Here is a 22,587-nt window from a genome sequence, read left to right on the forward strand (position 1 = left end):
CTAAAAGAAGAAGAAGAAGAAGAAGAAGAAGAAGGTGACATAATTTATTTCATATGCATTCATTTTAAATAAGAAATATTAAGGCATATAATGCTTGTTGGTGAGGAACTCATCATTAAAAAAGTACTTGCTTCTCTTTTATTTCAGTCATATATTTCTCTCATAATTATCCACTGTCACTCCTTCATTGTATATATATATGTTATTGTAGTTTGTCTTTAATTTGTTGTCATAACCCTTTATTGTCAATGCGTTAGTGCTAATAAAGTTATCTTATTTAATATACATTTTTAAAAGGTGGGATGAGTCTCGGAGAACTTCATTTTTGTAAATGTGAAAATTTACGTAATTTCGGGTTTGTTCCGTAATTGGCTTTAATATTTCAGCGAATGCATCGTTTCCTGTTGAAAAAGAATTCGATAAACAAAAAAGAACTGATTCTCACATTACATTCGGTGAATGTTTATGCAAATCCTATCAGAGTGGTCAAACATATTTTGTAACAGACCTCTTCAAAACATGTAAGTTCTGCACAGGGTTCTTCAATAGCCTGCACAATCTACACACAAATTCGCGTTTTGAAAATACTGCAATTTTTTTCAGATTTTTACACGCTTTTTACACAGGCACTTGTTTCTGTCCATGTGAGGTTTACTAATCACACCCGTAATTTTTCTTAAACCCCAAATTGACAGAAACAAGTGCCTGTGAGTTTTTGAACAGATATATCATGTTATGGGGGGGTATTTTGCAAAAAAAATACCAGTCAGGGATCTCCATGGCCTGTTTAACGATGGCGGGGCAATTCAAATGTCTTGTGCCATCGTTCAATTGTCTTCAGCCATCGTTCAAAACTGTGATCATTTTTATAGCCTGACGCCATTTTTATTTAGCAATTATAGTCAAATGAATGTAATTGCATAACCCTCAGGCTTTTTTTATAGTATAATCCAATACAGTTCTAACGCCTGAGGGATATCAGGATTAAGATCGCTAATCACTTGTACCTGAGCTTGTACAGGTAGATCAACAAACCAGACAGGAGAATATTATCTAAAGATAGACGATTCATTTGTCGAATTATTTAACTAAGTTTCCGCAAATCTTGAAATGCTTATGATAATTCAGATTAAATAAATAAATTAATAATTCAGTTACAAAGTTTAACAAGTTGAACACATGCTTTTATTTTGACTTACACAATCAGCATTCCCCTTTTTAGCTCACCTGGCCCGAAGGGCCAAGTGAGCTTTTCTCATCACTTGGCGTCCGTCGTCTGTCGTCGTCGTCGTCGTCGTCCTGCGTCCGGCGTTAACTTTTACAAAAATCTTCTCCTCTGAAACTACTGGGCCAAATTTAACCAAACTTGGCCACAATCACCATTGAGGTATCTAGTTTGACAATTGTGTCCGTTGACCCTGCCAACCAACCAAGATGGCCACCATGGCTAAAAATAGAACATAGGGGTAAAATGCAGTTTTTGGATTATAACTCAAAAACCAAAGCATTTAGAGCAAATCTGACAAGGGGTAAAATTGTTTATCAGGTTAATTTCTATCTGCTCTAAAATTTTCAGATGAATCTGACATTCGGTTGTTAGGTTGCTGCCCCTGAATTGGTAATTTTAAGGAAATTTTGCTGTTTTTGGTTATTATCTTGAATATTATTATAGATAGAGAAAAACTGTAAACAGCAATAATGTTCAGCAAAGTAAGATCTACAAATAAGTCAACATGACCAAAATGGTCAGTTGACCACTGTAGGAGTTATTGCCCTTTATAGTCAATTTTTAACCATTTTTCGTAAATCTTAGTTATCTTTTAGAAAAATCTTCTCCTCTGAAACTACTGGGCCAAATTAATTGAAACTTGGCCACAATCATCTTTGGGGTATCTAGTATAAAAATTGTGTCCGGTAACTTGGCCAACCAACCAAATTGGCGGCCATGGCTAAAAAAAGAACATGGGGAAAAATGCAGTTTTTGGCTTATAACCCAAAAAACAAAGCATTAAGAGCAAATCTGACCGAGGTAAAATTGTTGATCAGGTCAAGATCTATCTGCCCTAGAATTTTCAGATGAATTGGATCATCGGTTGTTAGGTTGCTGCCCCTAAATTGGTAATTTTGAGGAAATTTTTCTGTTTTTTTGTTATTATCTTGAATATTATTATAGATAGAGATAAACTGTAAGCAGCAATAATGTACAGTAAAGTAAGAACTAAAAATAAGTCAACATGACCAAAATAGTCAATTTTTTTTAACAATTTTCACAAAATTTGTAGATTTTTACTAACATTTTCCACAGAAACTACTGTTATAGATAGAGATAATTGTAAGCAGCAAAAATGTTTATTAAAGTAAGATCTTCAAAAACATCACCATCACCAAAACACAATTTTGTCATGAATTCATTTGTGTACAATGTTTAATATTAACATAGACCAAGGTGAGCGACACAGGCTCTTTAGAGCCTCTAGTTAAGAAGTACAAAATAAGACGTAAAACAGTAATTATTATTTCATCTCAGATAACTAGAGTACTGCTGTATTGTAATGATAATATAGAATTACTTTAAAAGTTAAAAAGTAAAAACTTTTAATATTTCCTGTGAAAGAAATATCGTATCATAATTCCGAATTCATTTCGTAGTTTACAATCAAATTGATACATCGGTGTTTCCGGTTTCTATTCAGACTTGAAAGATGCATGTTGCATACATTTGTACATTTTGTAGCATCGATTTGCTAGATAAAGTCATTAAAAAGCTTTTTATTTGACATTGTTTGCTTTACAAATCTTTTTAACCTTTTACATAACCAGTATGACTCGTTTTTTCGTTGCTGCAAACCAGCCATACCGGTAATCATGGGTTCATGACTTCTGAATTTGACAGTGTCCGTGAAAAATAAGCTCCACATGATTTTTATCCCCCATAACAATTACCAAAAAAAGCAACAAAACTAAAAGGGGACATCTGTGATAGCTATTGGTCATTCTCGACTAAGGGAAAGGTAGGGGGCATGAGGGCTTGGCCTTTGAAGGGTTACAAACGGCGATTATTGAAAATATATATTATTTTATATAGTATTTATAATGAAAATTCAAATAAGTATAATTTAAATAAATGTAAGCAATGAATTAGCATGTTTACCTATCCGTACGTGGAGGGATGAAATACTTTCGATTGAGCTACACTGTCATTGACAGTACGGCGTAGATATGGTTTATGATGATGAAAGTTCCTCCATCGTTCAATTTTCATCCATGGAGATCCCTGCCAGTCAAGGGTCTGTGAAATTTCCCAAGCTGCTAGGCGAGGGAAATTTGGTACGAATCTGGGTCCATTCGTGCCCATTCATGTTTGCACCCACTCATGTTCGCACTCAAAGTCCGTTCACACCCTACATGTTCGCGCCCAATTTTTATTGGTTTTGTGTTTAACAACTTTATAATCAAGTTTTGCAAGTATATTTGATGTCATTGTCTCATTACAAAGTGAGACAGCATTATTTTTTGTGTTGAATAAATCTTATTTAAGTTTTAGATAGTGTATTGTCATGATTGTTAAAAAAAATAAAACTATTTCTTAATAAAGTGGGTTTCTGTCAGAGTTTAATTTTGTGTTGAATAACTCTTAATCATGTTTTGGTAAGTGTATCGCTATAACTTTGTTTCAATCATTGACTTGTTTCAAAACAAAATGAGATTCTGACTACGTTTTTTTTTTGTGTGTTGAAAAAATTTTATCATGTTTTGGTTATTATTATAATATATTTTATTGTTTCATTGTTTCAGATCAAACATGAACATTTTTTGTCAAAGGGACCAACCTGTTTAAACAATTATTTTTTGTGTTTTTCATTTAAAATTTTCAATGTTTTACAGTATTTTACTCATACCAAGCTAAATAAATACATTCAGTATTTAAACCTAAGCAATTAAAAACAACAATCATGATTCAACTGGAATTTGAAATAATTGTATGGAAAATGGAGAGAGCGAACAGACCTTGGGTGCGAATGTGCAAGTTGCGAACGTGTAGGGTGCGAAAGCGTATTGGGCGCAAACGGACCCAATAAGGAATAAGATTAAGAAATATAGAATTATAAGTAAATCAATACAAATAAACCAAATAGAATAAGACGAGCAATAAAATCCAGCCAGAACTGTTCAGTATTTAATAATATATAAGGTACAGTCACCCAGTACTGGAATAAAGAAGGATGACTCAATTTTATTTTTTCCTAGTTTTGAATTACCCTCTCTAGATATATTTGCATACTTCAATGTACATACATGTACATCTGATTTTAAAATTTATATGTTTAGGAGGCATTTTGAATTGTGGGCAATTTTAAAGATAAGAGGGCTTTGGTAGCAGATTGGTAGGGTGCTTTGGTCCTCATTTTCTGTATTCTCTAGACTATTTCTGATACAAATGCTCACTATTCACTATTCTGTAAATCTAAACATTTCTCTTTTCTTCATCAAATAAAAATGTATAAACCCTTAGTGTAACATGTTAAAGGATTTACAGTGCAGGCTGATTGCATAAGAAATTTAAATTGAAGATAGTTTCAATTTTGTAGAAGAATTCAAGACTTTAGCTTGCTCTAGAGTTGTCTCCAAGTTTTCAAAATTTGCAACAAAATATAGCAGCTAATGATTTGTCTGGTTCAAACTTTTTTTTAGCTAGCTCAGCCCCTGATACTGACTTTACATAAATATTAAATCATTTATTTATACACTCCATTTATGATGAAGTTTGTGTGTATTGTCAACAAATACCTAGTATTTGCGTTATGACTTATTTAATTATTTGAAATGAAATAACTATATCCATTTAGTAGCCAAAATGGTGGAGACAGATCTTGAGAAGGTCTTTTAACATTTTCAACACAGAGAAAAAATGATAATTGAGTTGTCTTTCTTGGAACAATATTCTTGTATTTGAAGGTGCTCCTAAAATTGAGAATGGAAATGGGGAATGTGTCAAAGAGACAACAACCACCAAAGAAAAAAACAACAGCAGAAGGTCACCAACAAGTCTTCAATATAGCGAGAAATTCCCGCACCCGGAGGAGTCCTTCAGCTGGCCCCAACAAATTTATACTAGTTCAGTGATAATGAACGCCATACTAATTTCCAAATTGTACATAAGAAACTAAAATTATAATAATACAAGACGGGCGCAAAAATGCAGCGGGGTTAAATAGTTTGTGAGATCTCAACTCTCCCCCTATACCTCTAGCCAATGTAGAAAAGTAAAACTTCTACATGTATATTGTCATGTCAGGTTCCCTCAATATTGGGTTAAACCTTGTTTTATAGCTGATCAAACCTCCCACTTGTATGACAGTTGTTAATAGTTTAATTATTTTCCAAATTGAGGAGCAAAGCTGCTACGTATACTAAGAGAAAATCAGTTGCATGACAGTTGTTTATAATTCTATTTTAAGAGTTGAGAAGTATGGCTGCTACAAGAGAGAAGAGAAGCAATGCTGGAAACAAGATGTCCAGATTGTTAGAGGCAGAAGATGAGGATGATTTCTATAAAACTACATATGGAGGTTTTAATGAGGTAAATCTTTGGAATATATTATGGCATTTAATTTGTATCTGAGCCCATATTGTGACATACAATTACATATAGATATAGGAAGATGTGCTGTGAGTGCCAATGAGACAACTCTCCATCCAAATAACAATTTAAAAAAGTAAACCATTATAGGTCAATGTATGGCCTTGGATCACACCAAACAACAAGCTATATACATGGTTGGCAAAGTATTACCCGCCCGGGCAATACTCCCAGAAAAAGAGAATACTGGGCATTACTGGGCAATTTGATTTTTTAAGCTTATTTTGATATAAAATAGTAAAGTCTTGGTGTAGTTTCATAGTATTACAGCTAAATATATACTTTTTATAGAGATAACCATTGACAGTCATTTCTAAAAGAATGAAAAATAAATTTCATTCCCTTCTATGTAGCTGGAATACAAGATTTGCACATTTAAGGAAACCTTGTTAATTACCAAGCATTGTTTCAATAATCCATACTTTGAAAGAAAAAAATTATTGCAATGTTTAAGTGAATTGTTAATTTAAATGTTATACATTCATACATTTGTCATATTGCTATAAAATAAACACCCTTTGGGGTCATGCCATTAACACTTATAAAATTGAAAGGGCTGATTATTGTTACATACACAAACCTACATTCTAATCAGAATAATTACTTACTAATTAGTGACAGTACATATACAAACACTATTTAAATCAATGTAATTTTTCTTACATGTAATTGTTAATTCTTTATAGGAGTAATATTTATTTAAAAAAAAAGTTTTTTGCTTTATGATTTACAGTTTGACCCATCCAGACAAACAAAAAAGATAATATATATGTCTTAAAAGTTAAATGTAGAAAATTTGTGTTTGATCACTGAATCCTCTATAAAATTCAGACTAGTATTTTATATTACCCAGTATTGCCCAGTATTACCCACTAAAACCCAGTAAAACCCGGGTTTTCCCAGTTTTTCCCACTGGGCTGGGCAATACTCATAAAACCCGGGTTTTTGTCAACCCTGGCTATAAAGGGCCCCAAAATAATTAGTTTAAAACCATTCAAGCGGGAAAACCAACCGTCTAATCTATATAAAAAACGAGAAACAAGAAACACGTATAAATTACATTAACAAACGACAACTACTGTACATCAGATTCCTGACTTAGGACAGGTGCAAACATTTGCAGCAGGATTAAACGTTTTAATAGTACCAAACCTTCTCCCTTTATTCTGAAACAATAGCATAACATCAAAACATAGAAAAACACACGATAAAATATCAATTGGCAGGCTTAACCCAATCAATAAACGTAAATTAATACACTATAAAGGAATAAATTTGATCTGCGATATCTGAATGCAAATGCACAGTTAATAAAATATTAAGGACAAACATTCAACAGTCAGGGATATAACTCTATAGGGTTATTACTATAGTGTTATTAACTGGCTGTTTCTGTATTGGCACTGGTATAGATTCAAGGTTTGCTGTATTGGCCTCGAGAGCCGTAGGGTCGAGGGCCAATACAGCTGACCGAGAATCTATACCAGTGCCAATACAGAAACAGCCAGTTCATAACACTCTTATTAAATAATCCAACGTTTTCAATACAGACTTGTTCTGAATGCTGTATTACATACATCAAATGTGAATATAGGGCCAATATTTCCAATACGGACTGGCAATGATGTGAATATAGGGCCAATATTTCCAATACGGACTGGCAATTGCAATGAATCCTGAATAACATGCATAATTACACCTTATATAAGAATGCCAGAATTTGATTGGTTCAACCGTTGGTAGCCAGTGTATTTTTCGCATATTCTAACATTTTTTCCTCATTTCAAACCAAATTGCCTGTTTTTCACCACTGCCGGTGAATATGCCTCGAATACATCTACCATGGTATTTGCCATTTTGGATATTCCTTTTTTACCCTCCCGGGCATATTTCCGCCAATTTGTTTCGGATATGACGTTAAATAAAAAAGAGAGCTAACACGTATTAGTGCATGCATAATTCCTACGGTTCTATGATAATATCCACTTTTTTATCCTCAAAATTAAGCATAAACATGTTTATGAATTACACCTTACAAGTAAAAGAAAAAAAATCAACTTCACCTGTACAGAGAATTTTAGTCCTTAACTATTCGGTGTAATTAAACAGATATATCATGTTATGGAGTGGTATTTGCGAAAAATACAAGTCTTGGGACCGATTTCCATCGCCTTGTTGGCTTGGGAAATTTCACAGCCCCTTGACTGGTATTTTTCGCAAATACCACTCCATAACATGATTTATGATCTGTTCATAAGGTATGTTTACAGGGCCAATGATTTTTTAAATACTGACTTGCTTTGAATCCAGCTTACAGAGTTACATGTATGTCATTGATATGTGTCATAATGTGATCAGCAAATGATCAGCGGTCAATATTTCAAAAGACAAATTTGTATGAACTGTCAAATTTGTAAGATTCATTTTTTTTCAATAAGAATAAATATAGGACCTACCGTAAAGAGGATACAGAAATCATTTCATATCTGAACTCGTCATGCTCGTCACTGCTTTTCGCATGTCCATCATGGATTTCTTGTCAACATTGTCAGATGAAATTTCTGATTCCTCGTCCAAGTACTTAATAAAATGCTATAACAATTCATTTTATGTAGCAAATATAAAGTAACTGGGAAGAATAAATCAGACAGTTTAACTTTCCTACTCTGTCTTGAATCGTTATAGTAGTCTCAGCTTGAATCGTCTGTGTTTTGAATGTGATGATTGTTTACCTTAACGGAAATGCAACAGTGTCAATAATAGAAAGTCGTACTCGAAAAGGCTGTGAATTATTTCCGTTTCAAGACTGCAAGACGTTAAAAAAGTTTTTACATTGCACATCATTTAACCTTTTTATTTTATGATTACACAAATGTACCCCCAAAGTTAAGTAATGGCGTTGGAAAATTGAAACCGGAAGTAAACGTCCTGTATTAGCCCATGGGCCAATACAGCTTTTATCTGTATTGGCCCTGTTCGAAAAGCAATATGAGCTCTTGATTTATATCGACAGTGGAACGTTATCAGTATTGCACATGCCGATTTATCCGTATTAGGGCTGTTTTAATCGTATTATTTAATAAAGGAAAATAACATACATTTGTTATTGTGGACTAAAATATCAAAGAACTGTGCTGAGACTACTATAACATAGTATAACATATAGTAGTCTCAGAACTGTGATAACATGTGTATGTTTAGTTACATGTTTCAAAGGAACAATATACGTCATAAGTTTTGTTAAAATGCATACAAGTTCTATTGATATTACTATTGTCTTTATGTATACTTAACTATTGAAAGATGTAACAGTTCATAGTATTCAAATTTTGAATAGTACACCTATATGTTATTACATGAAAAATATGCCTGTAATAACTAAAGGGTGTTATCACAGCTTATCTATATCACTTCAATGCATTTGCTCAGACATAAATCATGCTTAATTACAATGTATTTTAATTCATTGTAAGAAATAATGACCAGAGCATGTAATGAGGTTCTGTGCAAGTTTCTCAGTAATTCCCAAGTGTCTTATATAATAAGTTACATTCCTTTAATAACTAAGCCTTGTTATCACAGCTAAGTTAATTCCTAATAGCCTTGACTCATTGATTAACCATGGTTAATCAAAAATGTATTAATTCAATCTAAAAATTAAATATCAAGGCTATGCGTTTAGTTTCTGCGCAAAGTCTCAAGAGTTTCCTAGAGTCCACTATATATTAAATAATTTTACAAATAACAAAAATATGTTATCACAGATTTAGAAAATTTAAGGAAAAGTATCTGTAATAACTAGTGATGTCAACCGAATACCGAATACCAAAAACGCTAACCGGTTAACCGGACTTTTTTCAATTTGATAGTTTTCATATAACTTTGCATGGAAATCATTAAAAAGTTATGTTTTATTTAAAAATTTCATTGTGGTTTTTAATTTGACAGATCAATTGTCCAGTATATTGATTGCTATTGTTGATCCTAAATGCATAAAATTAATTAGAGCTCGGGGTAGGACCTTAAAGAAACATGATTGGTAAACATGTTTGTTTAACAATAACGTTAAATCAGAGATGCGATAAAATTTTACTAATTAGTTCATTATTTCGTTTTTGATCTTATATTGTGTAAACTAACACCTAAATGTGTAACTTCCGGAGTGCAAGGTTTAGTCTTTCTTTAAACGAAATGCCAACTCAAAAGTTGTGAAATGCAAACCAATGTGAATGTTCTCAATGTATACGTGATAGTAACAGTAACATGCTTAAAGAAACAAGCAAACAAAGTAAAGAAACAGAAAATTAAACAATGATCGGTTTCAGGCAAATTCAATTGTACGAGATCAAGATGTTTTTTTTTATCTGAAATTGGTACAAATGCTATAGTTGATAAGGTGTATTAGTTTATTAAAAGTCAAATTTCTCCAGGAATCCTCACAGACAAGCCTTATTACGCCAAAGGACAAACTTCAATTCTTTAATCGTAATATTATGACTTGGATGAAAATGTTGTCAAATTGACACTCATACCACATCTTATAACTATTTGTACATGTAGGGTACTATTGATAAGGCTTTCAAACGACAACTTAAACTACCGGTTAACCGGTTAATCGGTCGAACGATTATCTGAGTAACCGGTTACGCAAAAGTGTACGGTTTGACAACACTAGTAATAACACATGCAAGTTATTTTCTGTAATAACCCTATAGAGTTATATCTCTGACTGTTCAAGGCGAAAAACCAAACAAACAAGACCAAACAAAGCCATGGCAATACACCACTGCGAAATATTTAACCCTTCGAAATTAATCACTTTTGAAAAAAAAACGGTTTTAATATTACAGGTAAATCTTGACACATGCATGTATCTGGTCTATAAATTACAAATTTTCTTATAAGTTTGTCCTGAATTCAAGTGTTATAAGTTTGTCCTGAATTCAAGTGTTCTTCTTTGATCAGGTATTTGATATATTGATTTGAATTATTTCTTTGCAATGAAACGTTGCTCAGGACTCAGTGAAGAATCATTTTCACCTTGAATGGCAAAATTCTCTGCCAATGTGCATGCCAATTTAATAAACAAGTGAGTATGTATAAGGAAGGATAAATTTTATTAAGTATTTTTGATTTGACTTCAGGAAGAAGGAGATAATGAATATGAATCTGAGAATTCTGAATCTGAAGATACCGACTCTGATATCAGTATTGATGAGAACGATGAAGTTAAAAGTGATGTGGAGGACGAAGATGGAAAGAGAAAGAAAAAAGGAGTCAACACAAAGGCCTACAAGGTGGTGTATCAATAGATTAATTATATAGCATGAATGACCCTGGCAGTGTGTTATTTATAAGTAAGGAGTATTTTATACTTTACTTTTCAATTGTATCACCAGGAATAGGGGGACATAGTGGCAAATCTTGTCTGTCACTTTCCTTTTCTAGACCCCCAACAGTGTTTTGCAGTTACTTGCATATTCACAACAGTTGTTTTCAATTTTGGGAAAATAAATGTATTACCTTAGGAACGAACATCAAAAGAGGGATGCAGGATAAAAAACTTAAATCAAATAGTTTGGGGGTGGAGGGGTTAAAATTCTACAAGTTTTGTATATCTTAAATCGATTTTTACAGATATTCTTGTTGGTAAATAATTTTTTCCCAAATTAAGTTAAGAGGGGGGGGGGGGGGGGGTCAGTGAAACAAACACTATGTAAATTAAGTTTTTTATCCTACGTTGAACTTTTGATATCATCCCTTACAGTTCTATAACAGGTTTAAAATTTCCCTTAGATAATGTTTGATCCTTTATTCTATTGCATTTTTTGTAAAAAAAAAATTGTATTCCCCACGAATCAGAGGCAGACCAGATATGATCCAACTCTGTATTCTTACAATATATCTACATACAAATCCATGGCTCTTTGACAAGAGAAGATTTAGTGCAAAAGTGAAAAATAAGAATTCAACACTTATTAAGTTTGAGTTTGATACTCTTAGTATCATGTATATTTTAATGCATATGCATTTGTTTGCGATTAATTGATTTTAATGAGAAACAATGAATAACATAAAGCCATAAAGGCACACATAATTGGCCAGATTTTCCAGTAAAGAGCAGAATTTGTAAGTGGCCTATTGAAATACACTGTTTTTTAAAACACATTAAAAAAAAATCAGCTCACAGTCTGACATTCATTACATGTAAAGCAACAAATTATACATAATAGAATAAAAAAATGTTGTCTTCTTATTAATTTCAGGAACCAGTAAAAAAGGTTGTAAAGACAGAAAAACCAAAAGAAAAGAAAGCCCCAAAGCCTAAAGTATCAGCAGTACAAATTTATCATACCCCAGGTTAGTATAAGCCGAAAGTAATTTTATCTGTTAAGGAGGCTCGAGGGTATAAAAATTTCAGAAAAAAATTAAACATTTGTTTTTCATTACAAATTTTATTAGTTACCTTTTGTAGTTGTTACTTTATCATATGGTACAAAAATCATTGAAAACAATCAATTCGTGTTGGCCCCAGATGACTTTTAAAATGTATACATCATTGAAAAAGTTCCAAATTATCTCCCTTTGGTGGAAAAATGCAAGTTTTTGGCTCTAAAATTGAAGTATCTTTTTCAACTCATCGGTGACCTATAGTTTTTAATATAATTTCCATATAAGCTGTACTTTAACTAAATTATTGTAAGATTTGAGCGATTTCTGTAATAAATTTCTTTTTTTATTTCGATATTAACTTTATTTCTCCTATTACTTCAACAGAAAAAAAACACTTTTACAAAAATGTATGCTTCTTTCGAAGGCAGATTGTGAGCGCGAATGAATGGTGACCCCACTTTTTTATTTTATTTTTCTATTAACTATAAGATAAAGTTCATTTATAGAAAAATATAGAGAAATCCTATATAAATGATTTAGACCCGCGAACCCCCTTAAGTAAAAATATACCTTATTTTCAGCAAAGGATAAAAATGATAAGAAACATTTTCTCACAAACAAAACTTTTTCTCAGAGAAAAATGACTTTGCTCATAGTTTGATATTTTATTCTCAATATTTTTTTCTTTGATTTTACATTTTTAGCTCACCTGGCCCAAAGGGCCAAGTGAGCTTTTCTCATCACTTGGCGTCCGTCGTCGTCGTCGTCCGTCGTCGTCGTCCGGCGTTAACTTTTACAAAAATCTTCTCCTCTGAAACTAATAGGCCAAATTTAACCAAACTTGGCCACAATGATCATTAGGGTATCTAGTTAAAAAATTGTGTCCGGTGACCCCGCCAACTAACCAAGATGGCCGCCATGGCTATAAATAGAATATAGGGGTAAAATGCAGTTTTTGGCTTATAACTCAAAAACCAAAGCATTTAGGGCAAATCTGACATGGGTTAAGATCTATCTGCCCTGAAATTTTCAGATGAATCTGACATTCCGTTGTTAGGTTGCTGCCCCTGAATTGGTAATTTTAAGGAAATTTTGTTGTTTTTGGTTATTATCTTGAATATTATTTCAGATAGAGATAAACTGTAAAAAGCAATAATGTTCAGCAAAGTAGGATCTACAAATAAGTCAACATGACCAAAATGATCAGTTGACCACTTTAGGAGTTATTGCCCTTTATAGTCAATTTTTAACCATTTTTCGTAAATCTTAGTAATCTTTTAGAAAAATCTTCTCCTCTGAAACTGCTAGGCCAAATTATTTGAAACTTGGCCACAAACATCATTGGGGTATCTAGTTTAAAAATTGTGTCCGGTGACCCCACCAACTAACCAAGATGACCGCCATGGCTATAAATAGAACATAGGGGTAAAATGCAGTTTTTGGCTTATAACTCAAAAACCATAGCATTTAGAGCAAATCTGACATGGGTAAAAATGTTAATGAGGTGAAGATCTATCTGCCCTGAAATTTTCAGATGAATTGGACAACCTGTTTTTGGGTTGCGGCCCCTGAATTGGTAATTTAAAGGAAATTTTGCTGTTTTTGGTTATTATATTGAATATTATTATAGATATAGGTAAACTGTAAACAGCAATAATGTTCAGCAAGGTCAGATTTACAAATAAGTCAACATGACCAAAATGGTCAGTTGACAGCTTTAGAAGTTATTGCCCTTTAAAGTCAATTTTTAACCATTTTTCGTAAATTTTATATATCTTTTACTAAAATCTTCTTCTCTGAAACTGCTGTGCCAAATTGATCCAAACTTGGCCACAATCATCTTTGGGGTTTCTTGTTTAAAAAATGTGTCTGGTGACCTGGCCATCAAACCAAGATGGCCGCCACGGCTAAAAATAGATTATAGGGGTAAAATGCAGTTTTTGGCTTATAACTCAAAAACCAAATAATTTAGAGAAAATCTGACATGAAGTAAAATTGTTAATCAGGTCAAGATCTATCTGCCCTGAAATTTTCAGATGAATTGGACAACCTGTTTTTGGGTTGCGGCCCCTGAATTGGAAATTTTAAGGAAATTTTGCTGTTTTTGGTTATTATATTGAATATTATTATAGATATAGGTAAACTGTAAACAGCAATAATGTTCAGCAAAGTAAGATCTACAAATAAGTCAACATGAACGAAATGGTCAATTGACACCTGTAGGAGTTATTGACCTTTGTAGTCAATTTTCAATCTGCTTCCTTTGTTTAATATTCACATAGACCAAGGTGAGCGACACAGGCTCTTTAGAGCCTCTAGTTTATAAAGTTGAACATAGGTTGCCATAGATATCTATAATTGCAAAGTTAGACAATAATATGCCAAATTTAAAGTTTCAGCTCATAGTTGTACATTATAAAATTGAAAATGGAAATGGGGAATGTGTCAAAAAGACAACAACCTGACCATAGAAAAAACAACAAAAGAAGGTTAACAACAGGTCTTCAATATAGCGAGAAATTCCAGCACCCGGAGGCGTCCTTTAGCTGGCCCCTAAACAAATATATACTAGTTCAGTGATAAAGAACGCCATACTAATTTCCAAATTGTACACAAGAAACTAAAATTAAAATAATACAAGAATAAAAAAGGCCATAGGCTCCTGACTTGGGACAGGCGCAAAAATGTGGCTGGGTTAAACATGTTTATGAGATCTCAACCCTCCCCCTATACCTCTAGCTAATGTAGAAAAGTAAACGCATTACAATATGCACATTTAAAATTCAATTTAAAAGAAGTTCGGGTCTGATGTCAGAAGATGTAACCAAAGAAAATAAACAAAATGACAATAATACATAAATAACAACAGACTACTAGCAGTTAACTGACATGCCGGTTGTAATAGGTGATGAGAAATTTAAATACAAAATTAAAGGCAACTGAAGTCAGCTTGACTTTTCCTTTGAGATTTCCACTCTAAAGCCATTTATTCATTGCCTTGATACAAACCATGTATGATAAGCATTGAATGATAATGCTGTATAAAAAAAACAATTAATTCCTATATATTCATAATTCAGTTATTAAACATGTTAAATATGAAATCTTTACCAATCCATTCCTATGATTTATATGATACTTTTCAGTAAAGAAAACATTAAGAAAATCAACAGCAGATAAAACCAAAGACAGACAAGATAGAGAGAAGACAAAAGAAGCCAGAGAGAAAATGTTAAAAGAAATGGCAGCACAGAAGAACGTAGCAGAAGTAAGAAGATTGACTCAGGAAGAACTATTAGAGGAAGCCAAAATTACAGAGGAAGAAAATCTACAGTCCTTAGGTCAGATAACAAACATATAATAGAAACATAATCAGTTATCTATTGCCTACCATCATATGGTCAAATGAACAAATGTCATATCAAATGGTCTTTAATAGTCAATTAAACATTGAACACAAATTCTGGAGTTATGGTCCATTCTTGCAACCATCAACTTAAAAGGCAACGAGTTGTGTTTTGTTGAATTGATCATCTAGCTTTCATTTAATTTTGACATGCACTTTTTGCTGCAGATATGATTTTAAGGTTGTCTTGTTTCAACGTAATTGTGGGAAATATTTCAATGATGCAGTAACCCAAAAAACTAAATAATCAAAAAGACATCTATAGGGCATCATACAGTTTTGTATACTGTGGATACATTTATAACAAATTTACAGTACATTTTTGTAATTTTAAAAAAGATCAAATTAATTTTCTTTGTAATTTTCAATAATTAAATGATACGAAATTTTAATATATAATTTCAGAGGATTATAAAAGACTAGAAATGGAGAAAAAGAAAAACAGAATCCAGAAACAGATAAACAAAGGACCAATGATTAAATATCAGTCGTTTACTATGCCACTGATTGAAGAGTTACCCATGGAAACAGAAATTAATGTAGATGATATGTAAGTCAATATAAGATTAATAATATAAAATCATCACTGTATTGTTCTTTATTCATTACAATAGAATATTGTAAAGTCAGCTAAATGTTTTAATTACGTTGTACTGTGAAAGGAATATTAAGCTTCTCAATGATCAAAATTGGTGTTTGTCAAACTGCTATTTAACCAGTGTAATTTCCATTGTACTTGACACCAACATAAAGTGGAGATTTCAAAGTGTCTCCTCTGGGTCACATGTTTTTTATATTGAATAGCTCTAAATATAATGTAGAGAGTTTGATACACAATTTCTTTAACGACTGAAATGGTAGAAGACATTTACGATTCAAATTTTTCTTGTGTAATGTTTAAAACTCTGCATTTACTCACCTTGAACAGAACAAAAAATTACTCAGCTTGAGTTTTTTGCTGGGAATAAGATATAAAGCAATATATATAAAAAACATTTGGTATGATTGTCAATGCATATGTCAAATAACAGGGATGATTCCACTATATAGTTTAGGGCCGCTGAGCGGCCCTCAATTCCTCCAGCGGCCCCAAAAAATTGTGTGAAAAGAAATTCCCAATTTAGAAAAAAAGTATTTTAAAATTGATTTTTCCGGAAATGTTTCCTGCACCGATTAAGGCAATTACAATTTTTCCCATTTGTCTTCAAAGTGTTTTAAGATCCGAATAAGAATGATGTAAACGAAAGATTGTTAAGGTGGCTAGTGGGTACAAAAATTTTAGCAAAAAATTAAACCTTTATTTTTTCATTACAAATTTTATTTATTACACTATTAGTTGTTACTTTATGATATGGTACAAAAAACAACCAAAAAAAATGATTTGGTTTGGCCCCAGATGACTTTAAAAATTGAAAAAGCTCCAAATCATCTCCCTTTGGTGCAAAAATGCCATTTTTTGGCCTTAAATTTGAAATATCTTTTTTAACTCATCGGTGACCTATATTTTTTATTATTGTTTTCAAATAAGCTGTACATAAACTAAATAAATGTAAAATTTAAGATAAGATATGTTATCATATTGTTGTAATGTGTTTTTCTGAGACGTTTCTCAATACCTTAGTTCTCGTAAAAGCAGACCTTTAAAAGAAATATGCTTTTACTAGATCAAATACTCCCATAGCATTTTCTTCAATTAAATTGAAGAAAATGCTATGAGAGTATTTGTTTTGATAATAGATGCTTTTTGTCAAAATGGGTCACATATTAAAAGCAGACCTCGACAGGGAGAAAAACTTATAAATTATCAAAATTCAATAGGCGCCGATTGCGTAAAGGTTCTGCCTGGCTCTCAAATAAAAAAAACGACTGTCTGCGCATTTTTGAACATACACGACAGATCATTTATGATGAAAAAGGATATCCACACACTATGAAACAGGTGAAACTTATACAATTTCCGTTTTTACAGGAAAATGATATTATTTCATCATAGATTTCATGTGGAATAAAATTCCCAATTTTAAGAAAATTCCCAATTTGATGAAAATTTCCAATTTTGATGGTCAAGGGACCCATTTGAAAACAACTGGAATCATCCCTGAATAACCATTGAATAGCATGATCCTAGTACAGGCATATAAAATCTTGTTTCTATGACAGCCTCACACCTTGGGTGCTAATAATAAGATCATATTTAAGTTGTACATAAATATCATTTTGCTTTTGTATTGTTTTGATTGATTTCAATCTGTTTTATTTTCAGAATGGAACCTCAGAAGAAATCAGAAGATATATGTGAGATATCAGAGAAGTGTTCACGGACATTTATAACATTCACAGATGATAGAACATTTAAGGAATACTTTCCCCAGAAAAAGCCAAAACTTTCACAAAAACAATATTGTCCTGTTACGAAACTACCAGCCAAATATTTTGATCCTATAACGCAGACTCCATATGCTACGGCCGATGCTTTTAGATTGATACGGGAAGCATACGCTCAACAACAGGCAGACAGGAAGCGTAAATGATAAAAATCTATGTTACAAATACAGAATTCATGAGTGATTTGTTACCAGTATGTGTTCAAGAAGATTCAAGACTTTTATAGACCTGATAAATAAAAGACAATTTATTTTGTACATTTTTTTCCATGTTTTTCAGGTCCAAACTACACCTAGAAGGAGTACAAGACGTTCACTTTGTTATATTACTTTGGCTATAACTTTCTAAGTACCATGATTCTATAAGAAGTTAGGTTCTCTTCAGTTTTATGAAATAAGTTATAAATTGAAGCAATTACAATGATAAATCTTGCAGTACATCCATTGTCCAACAATTAAAATAACAAATGCACTTTAATAAAAAAAAAACAGTATTAACAGTGCTTTCAAAATCGTTGTAGTTTTTGTCTGACCTGCAAGTCCAATAATGTGAGATACTGCTATAGCGATGAATAAGTTCACATCAGAGATACTATAAGCCATAGTTGTTTGGAATACTGTGAAAGTACTTTTATTCGTGGGGTACCAATTTTCGTGGTTTTCGTGGATGACTCTATCCACGAATTTAAGTGTCCAACGAAATAAAACAACCGTTATCCAAATCACGACATAGAAAGATCCCCATCGGTAGGTTTGACTACTGATATGCTCTAGAGAATATATTGAATAACACCAAATCTGAGAATACTCTAAAGCAGTCACAGAACAACAACCGCATGCAGGATCATATACCCATTTAATCTTTAACAACCTAAACTGTACAACTTTTGATAGTTTAATGCTCATAAAATATAATTTCGATCGATGAAAGTCAGATTTCCGGTTTTGATATGCTAGTATGATAAAGTGTTCATTTTATATCCGTACATATAAGAAATAACAATTTCATGCTGGGCTTGATAATAATTATTTGACAATTCAAGATACGTTTTAAGCATATGTTATCGTTTTCTTTAGGTGACATGTTTTTGGCCTAATTAACACATTTGATGGTCTTTAATCTGTTTATCATTTTATCATGGCTTAGTCAGTGTTATTACTACGAATTAGACGGGTCAATGTTTACTTTGCAATTTCCTTCAATCCAGACTATTTGTAACCTTCGTTTCTAAAGGCTTAAATATTTTGATTTTTTTTACTTTAGAAAACTAAAATCCACGAATTTAAAAACCCACGAACATGTTAATATTGCTCAAACCACGAAAATTGATACCCACGATTTAAAGTACTTTCACAGTAAATGTTAGGTGTTCATGACTGTTTTGTAGGATCCATCTTAAATTGACCTCATTTTTGTGGTTGATTCAAATGTGATTTGGTGGTTTTGTCTGTTGTTCAGATACAATAAGCAAAGGCTTTAATAGTAGTGTTAATTTATAACATTAAAATGACAACATTACATGACAAGGTTACATTAGAAAAGTGAGAACAAGGTTATTTGAACTCTGCTAGGACATTTTAAAACATCTACAATCATTCCATACAACAAATAATTTCGACCCTTTGCTTATTGTATCTGAACAACAGACAAAACCACCAAATCACATTTGAATCAACCATAAAAATGAGGTCAATTTAAGATGGATCCTACAAAACAGTCAGGTTCAACCCACCATTTTTTCATAAAATGCCCTGTACCAAGTCAGAAAAATGGCCATTGTTACATTAAAGTTCATTTCTGTGTGTTTTACATTTCGGTGTAGTGTCTCTGTTGTGTCATTGTTCTCTTATATTTGATATGTTTCTCTCAGTTTTAGTTTGTAACCTGGATTTGTTTTTTTTTATCGATTTATGAATTTTGAACAGCGGTATACTTCTGTTGCCCTTATTAGTCAGTGTTAAGTTTCCATATTTTAAAAAATAAAAAAGAGAGATTATGCTACAAGATATGTCAACTATATTTGGGGTATGGAATGAATTTAAGATGTGCATAGATATAGGAAGATGTTGTTTGAGTGCCAATAAGACAACTCTCCATCCAAGTCTCAATTATAAAAGTAAACCATTATACATGTAGGTTAAGGTACGCCCTTAAACAAGGAGCCTGGACTGACATCAAACAGCAAGCTATAAAAGGTCTCAAAAATTGTTTATTTGACACCTAATTTACATGGTTCATATGAGTTAACAATATTTCCTGTTTCAAAGATCACAATGCTTATTTAGCCAAAAAATTACAGAAAAATAAGTACATACATATAGCAAAATTATGCAAATTGTTAACTTCTTTTTGTTGCACATGCTTTAAAATAAATTAGACAACAAGCATTGCCCCGAAAAAATATTTAAAAACCTGTCAAGTTTTGAAATTGGGTCATCCATTATAGTTTTACATAGCTGGTTTCTAGACACAGAATGAAATTATGGTTTGCATAAGTAACAATTGAGGTAAACACATGTCATAGAGCTTTAAGCTGATAAAAAATAAAGTTTATTACAAACCAGATAAGGAGTTGATATTGATTACAGGAGATAACAGTATCTATAAATGTATCATCTACAAGATTTGTAATTTACAGCAGCAGTATAGAGAAAATGTTTTAATAATATAAAAATTTAACTAATTATATGAATAATTTCAACACATTTTTTCTCAGAACTGAGTTTTTTAAATTCTTAGACATCTTTCACCTATATCACATGTTTTGAATTAATTCAACAGGACAGAAATAGATTGTTTATATATTAAAAAAAAAGTACCATTTAACCATTTGGAGCTCTTTAAATTGCCTTTAGTAATTCAGAGAGAGAAAACTACAACAAAATATTCTAAAGGTCAATATGTGGTTGCAACAATAAACAAGTGACTTTACCATATCAAGCTTTATTTCAGCCTTGACACATTTTGTGTAAACAACACCGCATATCTACCAACAATACCACATTCTAAGATAAAATTGACTACTGATGTCTCTCTTGGTATAGAAATCATAAGGACATCAACATGTTGACTGTGTACAATGGTCAGTCACATTGTACTGAGAGGTCCAAAGTAAAATATGACAGCTCCGTACAAAATTTCAACAAGCCATTTATATATATGAAATTGGGCTTATTTAGCTCTTAAATATTTATGAAGATGAACAGGGATAATTCTACAGGTTTAAACTAAGACTATGTCAAGTTTGAAATTGCCTAGAATTTGTGAAGATATTTTCGAATAAAAAATCATTGAAAATAACCCCAACCCTGTTTGTGTTTTAAACTGAACTCACCGTGTCCTCTTGAATAGCAAAATGTATAAGGAGCATACCATAGAAATCGTTAAGAAAAGCCCTTATGTCCTGATTCATGGCAACAAACAACAGTTCTCCAAAATACTGATAGCAAGCTCCAAACTGCTGATATATAAATTATGCTTTCTTAATCTCTAAAATCAGCTGCTGCACTCACCTGTAGATACACGAATAGTACGAAGAGTGTTGGACAACTTCGGTTAGCTTCGGTATTGGTGGTTGATTTAAGTATTATTTATAATGTATAAAATTTCCAAAAATAAAAAATAAAATGTGCCTAAAATTGCCATATAGAAAAAATAATGATTCCAAAAGATACCTTTTTTCATGGGTAGGCGATATATGAATGTCCTATAAAAAAAAGTTTTTTTTTTTGTGCACATGTATAAATAAATTCTTAAAAATATATAAAAAAAGATAACAAAATGTACTTTTCCGTCACAGCATTTGCTTTGAATGAGGCACATGTTGGATGAGTATTGTTTATACGAAATGAGACAGGTGTTAACAGATCCTTTCATAGCATACACATTGTTTCCAGATGACAATAAAACAGTCCCAAAATCACTGAATAAGGACATCCCATTTATTAATTTCTAGGTCCTAAAGCTAGACAGTTGGCCGGAGTCTCAGTTTGTTCTCAAAAGGCCAATATGTGCTATAGACTTTTGTTTTTAACATATTTATGAAAGTCTTTGTTTGGGGTTTTTCATTTTTTTCCCTTTTTGGCCATCATTATCTTTTTTTAATTCTTTGTTTCCCTCCCTTTCTTTAATTTTAAGATGTATATTCTGTTCAAGGCAATTCAAAAAAGGGGGAAGTCCACAGAAACAGACTAGTCATACTATAGACTTAATGAATAAAGGCAACAGTATTATACCGCTGTTCGAAGGTCATATATTGGTTGAGAGAAACAAATCCGGATAACAAACAACTAAAACTGATGAAACAAATCAAATATAAGAGGAAAACAACGAAAAAAACAGAAACACTTAAGTGCAACAAAAAACCAAAAGACAAAATAATCGGTTTTTTTTTTGGTCAAGCGCAACCTAGAAATAGACAATGTTACTTTTTGTTCGACACACAAACATTTCGAGCACCCAATTCCTATTTAGCCATCTTTAGAGAATTAAATATATAAAGCCCATCGAGGCTTTTCTATATATAAACAAATAGATATAGGTAGATGTGGTGTGAGTGCCAATGAGACAACTCTCAATCCAAATAACAATTTAAAAAGTAAACCATTATAGGTTAAAGTACGGCCTTCAATGACTATTTTGTATCTATGTGCGTCTTTTCATTTTCTGTATTGCAAAAGATTACGGTACCTTTTGATTAGGACGATAGCACAGGATAATGCTACATTTGTACCTTTATAAAATAGATTAAAACAATGCTATC

At 32.2% G+C, this 22,587-nt stretch overlaps 1 protein-coding gene across 2 annotated transcripts; it reads left to right on the top strand.

Annotated features, from left to right (window-relative positions):
• The first annotated feature begins 380 nt into the window (after window positions 1–380).
• LOC134697373 (vacuolar protein sorting-associated protein 72 homolog) lies at window positions 381–18,082 on the top strand. 2 transcript variants are annotated; one of them, XM_063559629.1, is made up of 7 exons: window positions 381–455; window positions 5,460–5,581; window positions 10,786–10,938; window positions 11,908–12,001; window positions 15,181–15,375; window positions 15,846–15,990; window positions 17,704–18,082. In XM_063559629.1, exons 2-7 carry the CDS (start codon window positions 5,471–5,473, stop codon window positions 17,969–17,971), a joined length of 966 nt encoding a protein of 321 aa, XP_063415699.1. In that variant the 5' UTR covers window positions 381–455; window positions 5,460–5,470; the 3' UTR covers window positions 17,972–18,082. The 2 variants fall into 2 exon arrangements, with proteins under 2 accessions (XP_063415699.1, XP_063415688.1); XM_063559618.1 differs by having other exon boundaries at window positions 386–521.
• The last annotated feature ends 4,505 nt before the right edge of the window (window positions 18,083–22,587 follow it).

Source organism: Mytilus trossulus, chromosome 1 (assembly GCF_036588685.1).
Source record: "Mytilus trossulus isolate FHL-02 chromosome 1, PNRI_Mtr1.1.1.hap1, whole genome shotgun sequence".
In the NCBI taxonomy this organism is placed as follows: domain Eukaryota; kingdom Metazoa; phylum Mollusca; class Bivalvia; order Mytilida; family Mytilidae; genus Mytilus; species Mytilus trossulus.

Coding starts and splice junctions, on each gene's coding strand:
- LOC134697373 (XM_063559629.1), top strand. CDS start 5,471: ATGGCTGCTACAAGAGAGAAGAGAAGCAATGCTGGAAACAAGATGTCC. Junction 12,002..15,180: donor ACAAATTTATCATACCCCAG/GTTAGTATAAGC, acceptor GATACTTTTCAG/TAAAGAAAACATTAAGAAAA. Junction 15,991..17,703: donor GAAATTAATGTAGATGATAT/GTAAGTCAATAT, acceptor TTTTATTTTCAG/AATGGAACCTCAGAAGAAAT.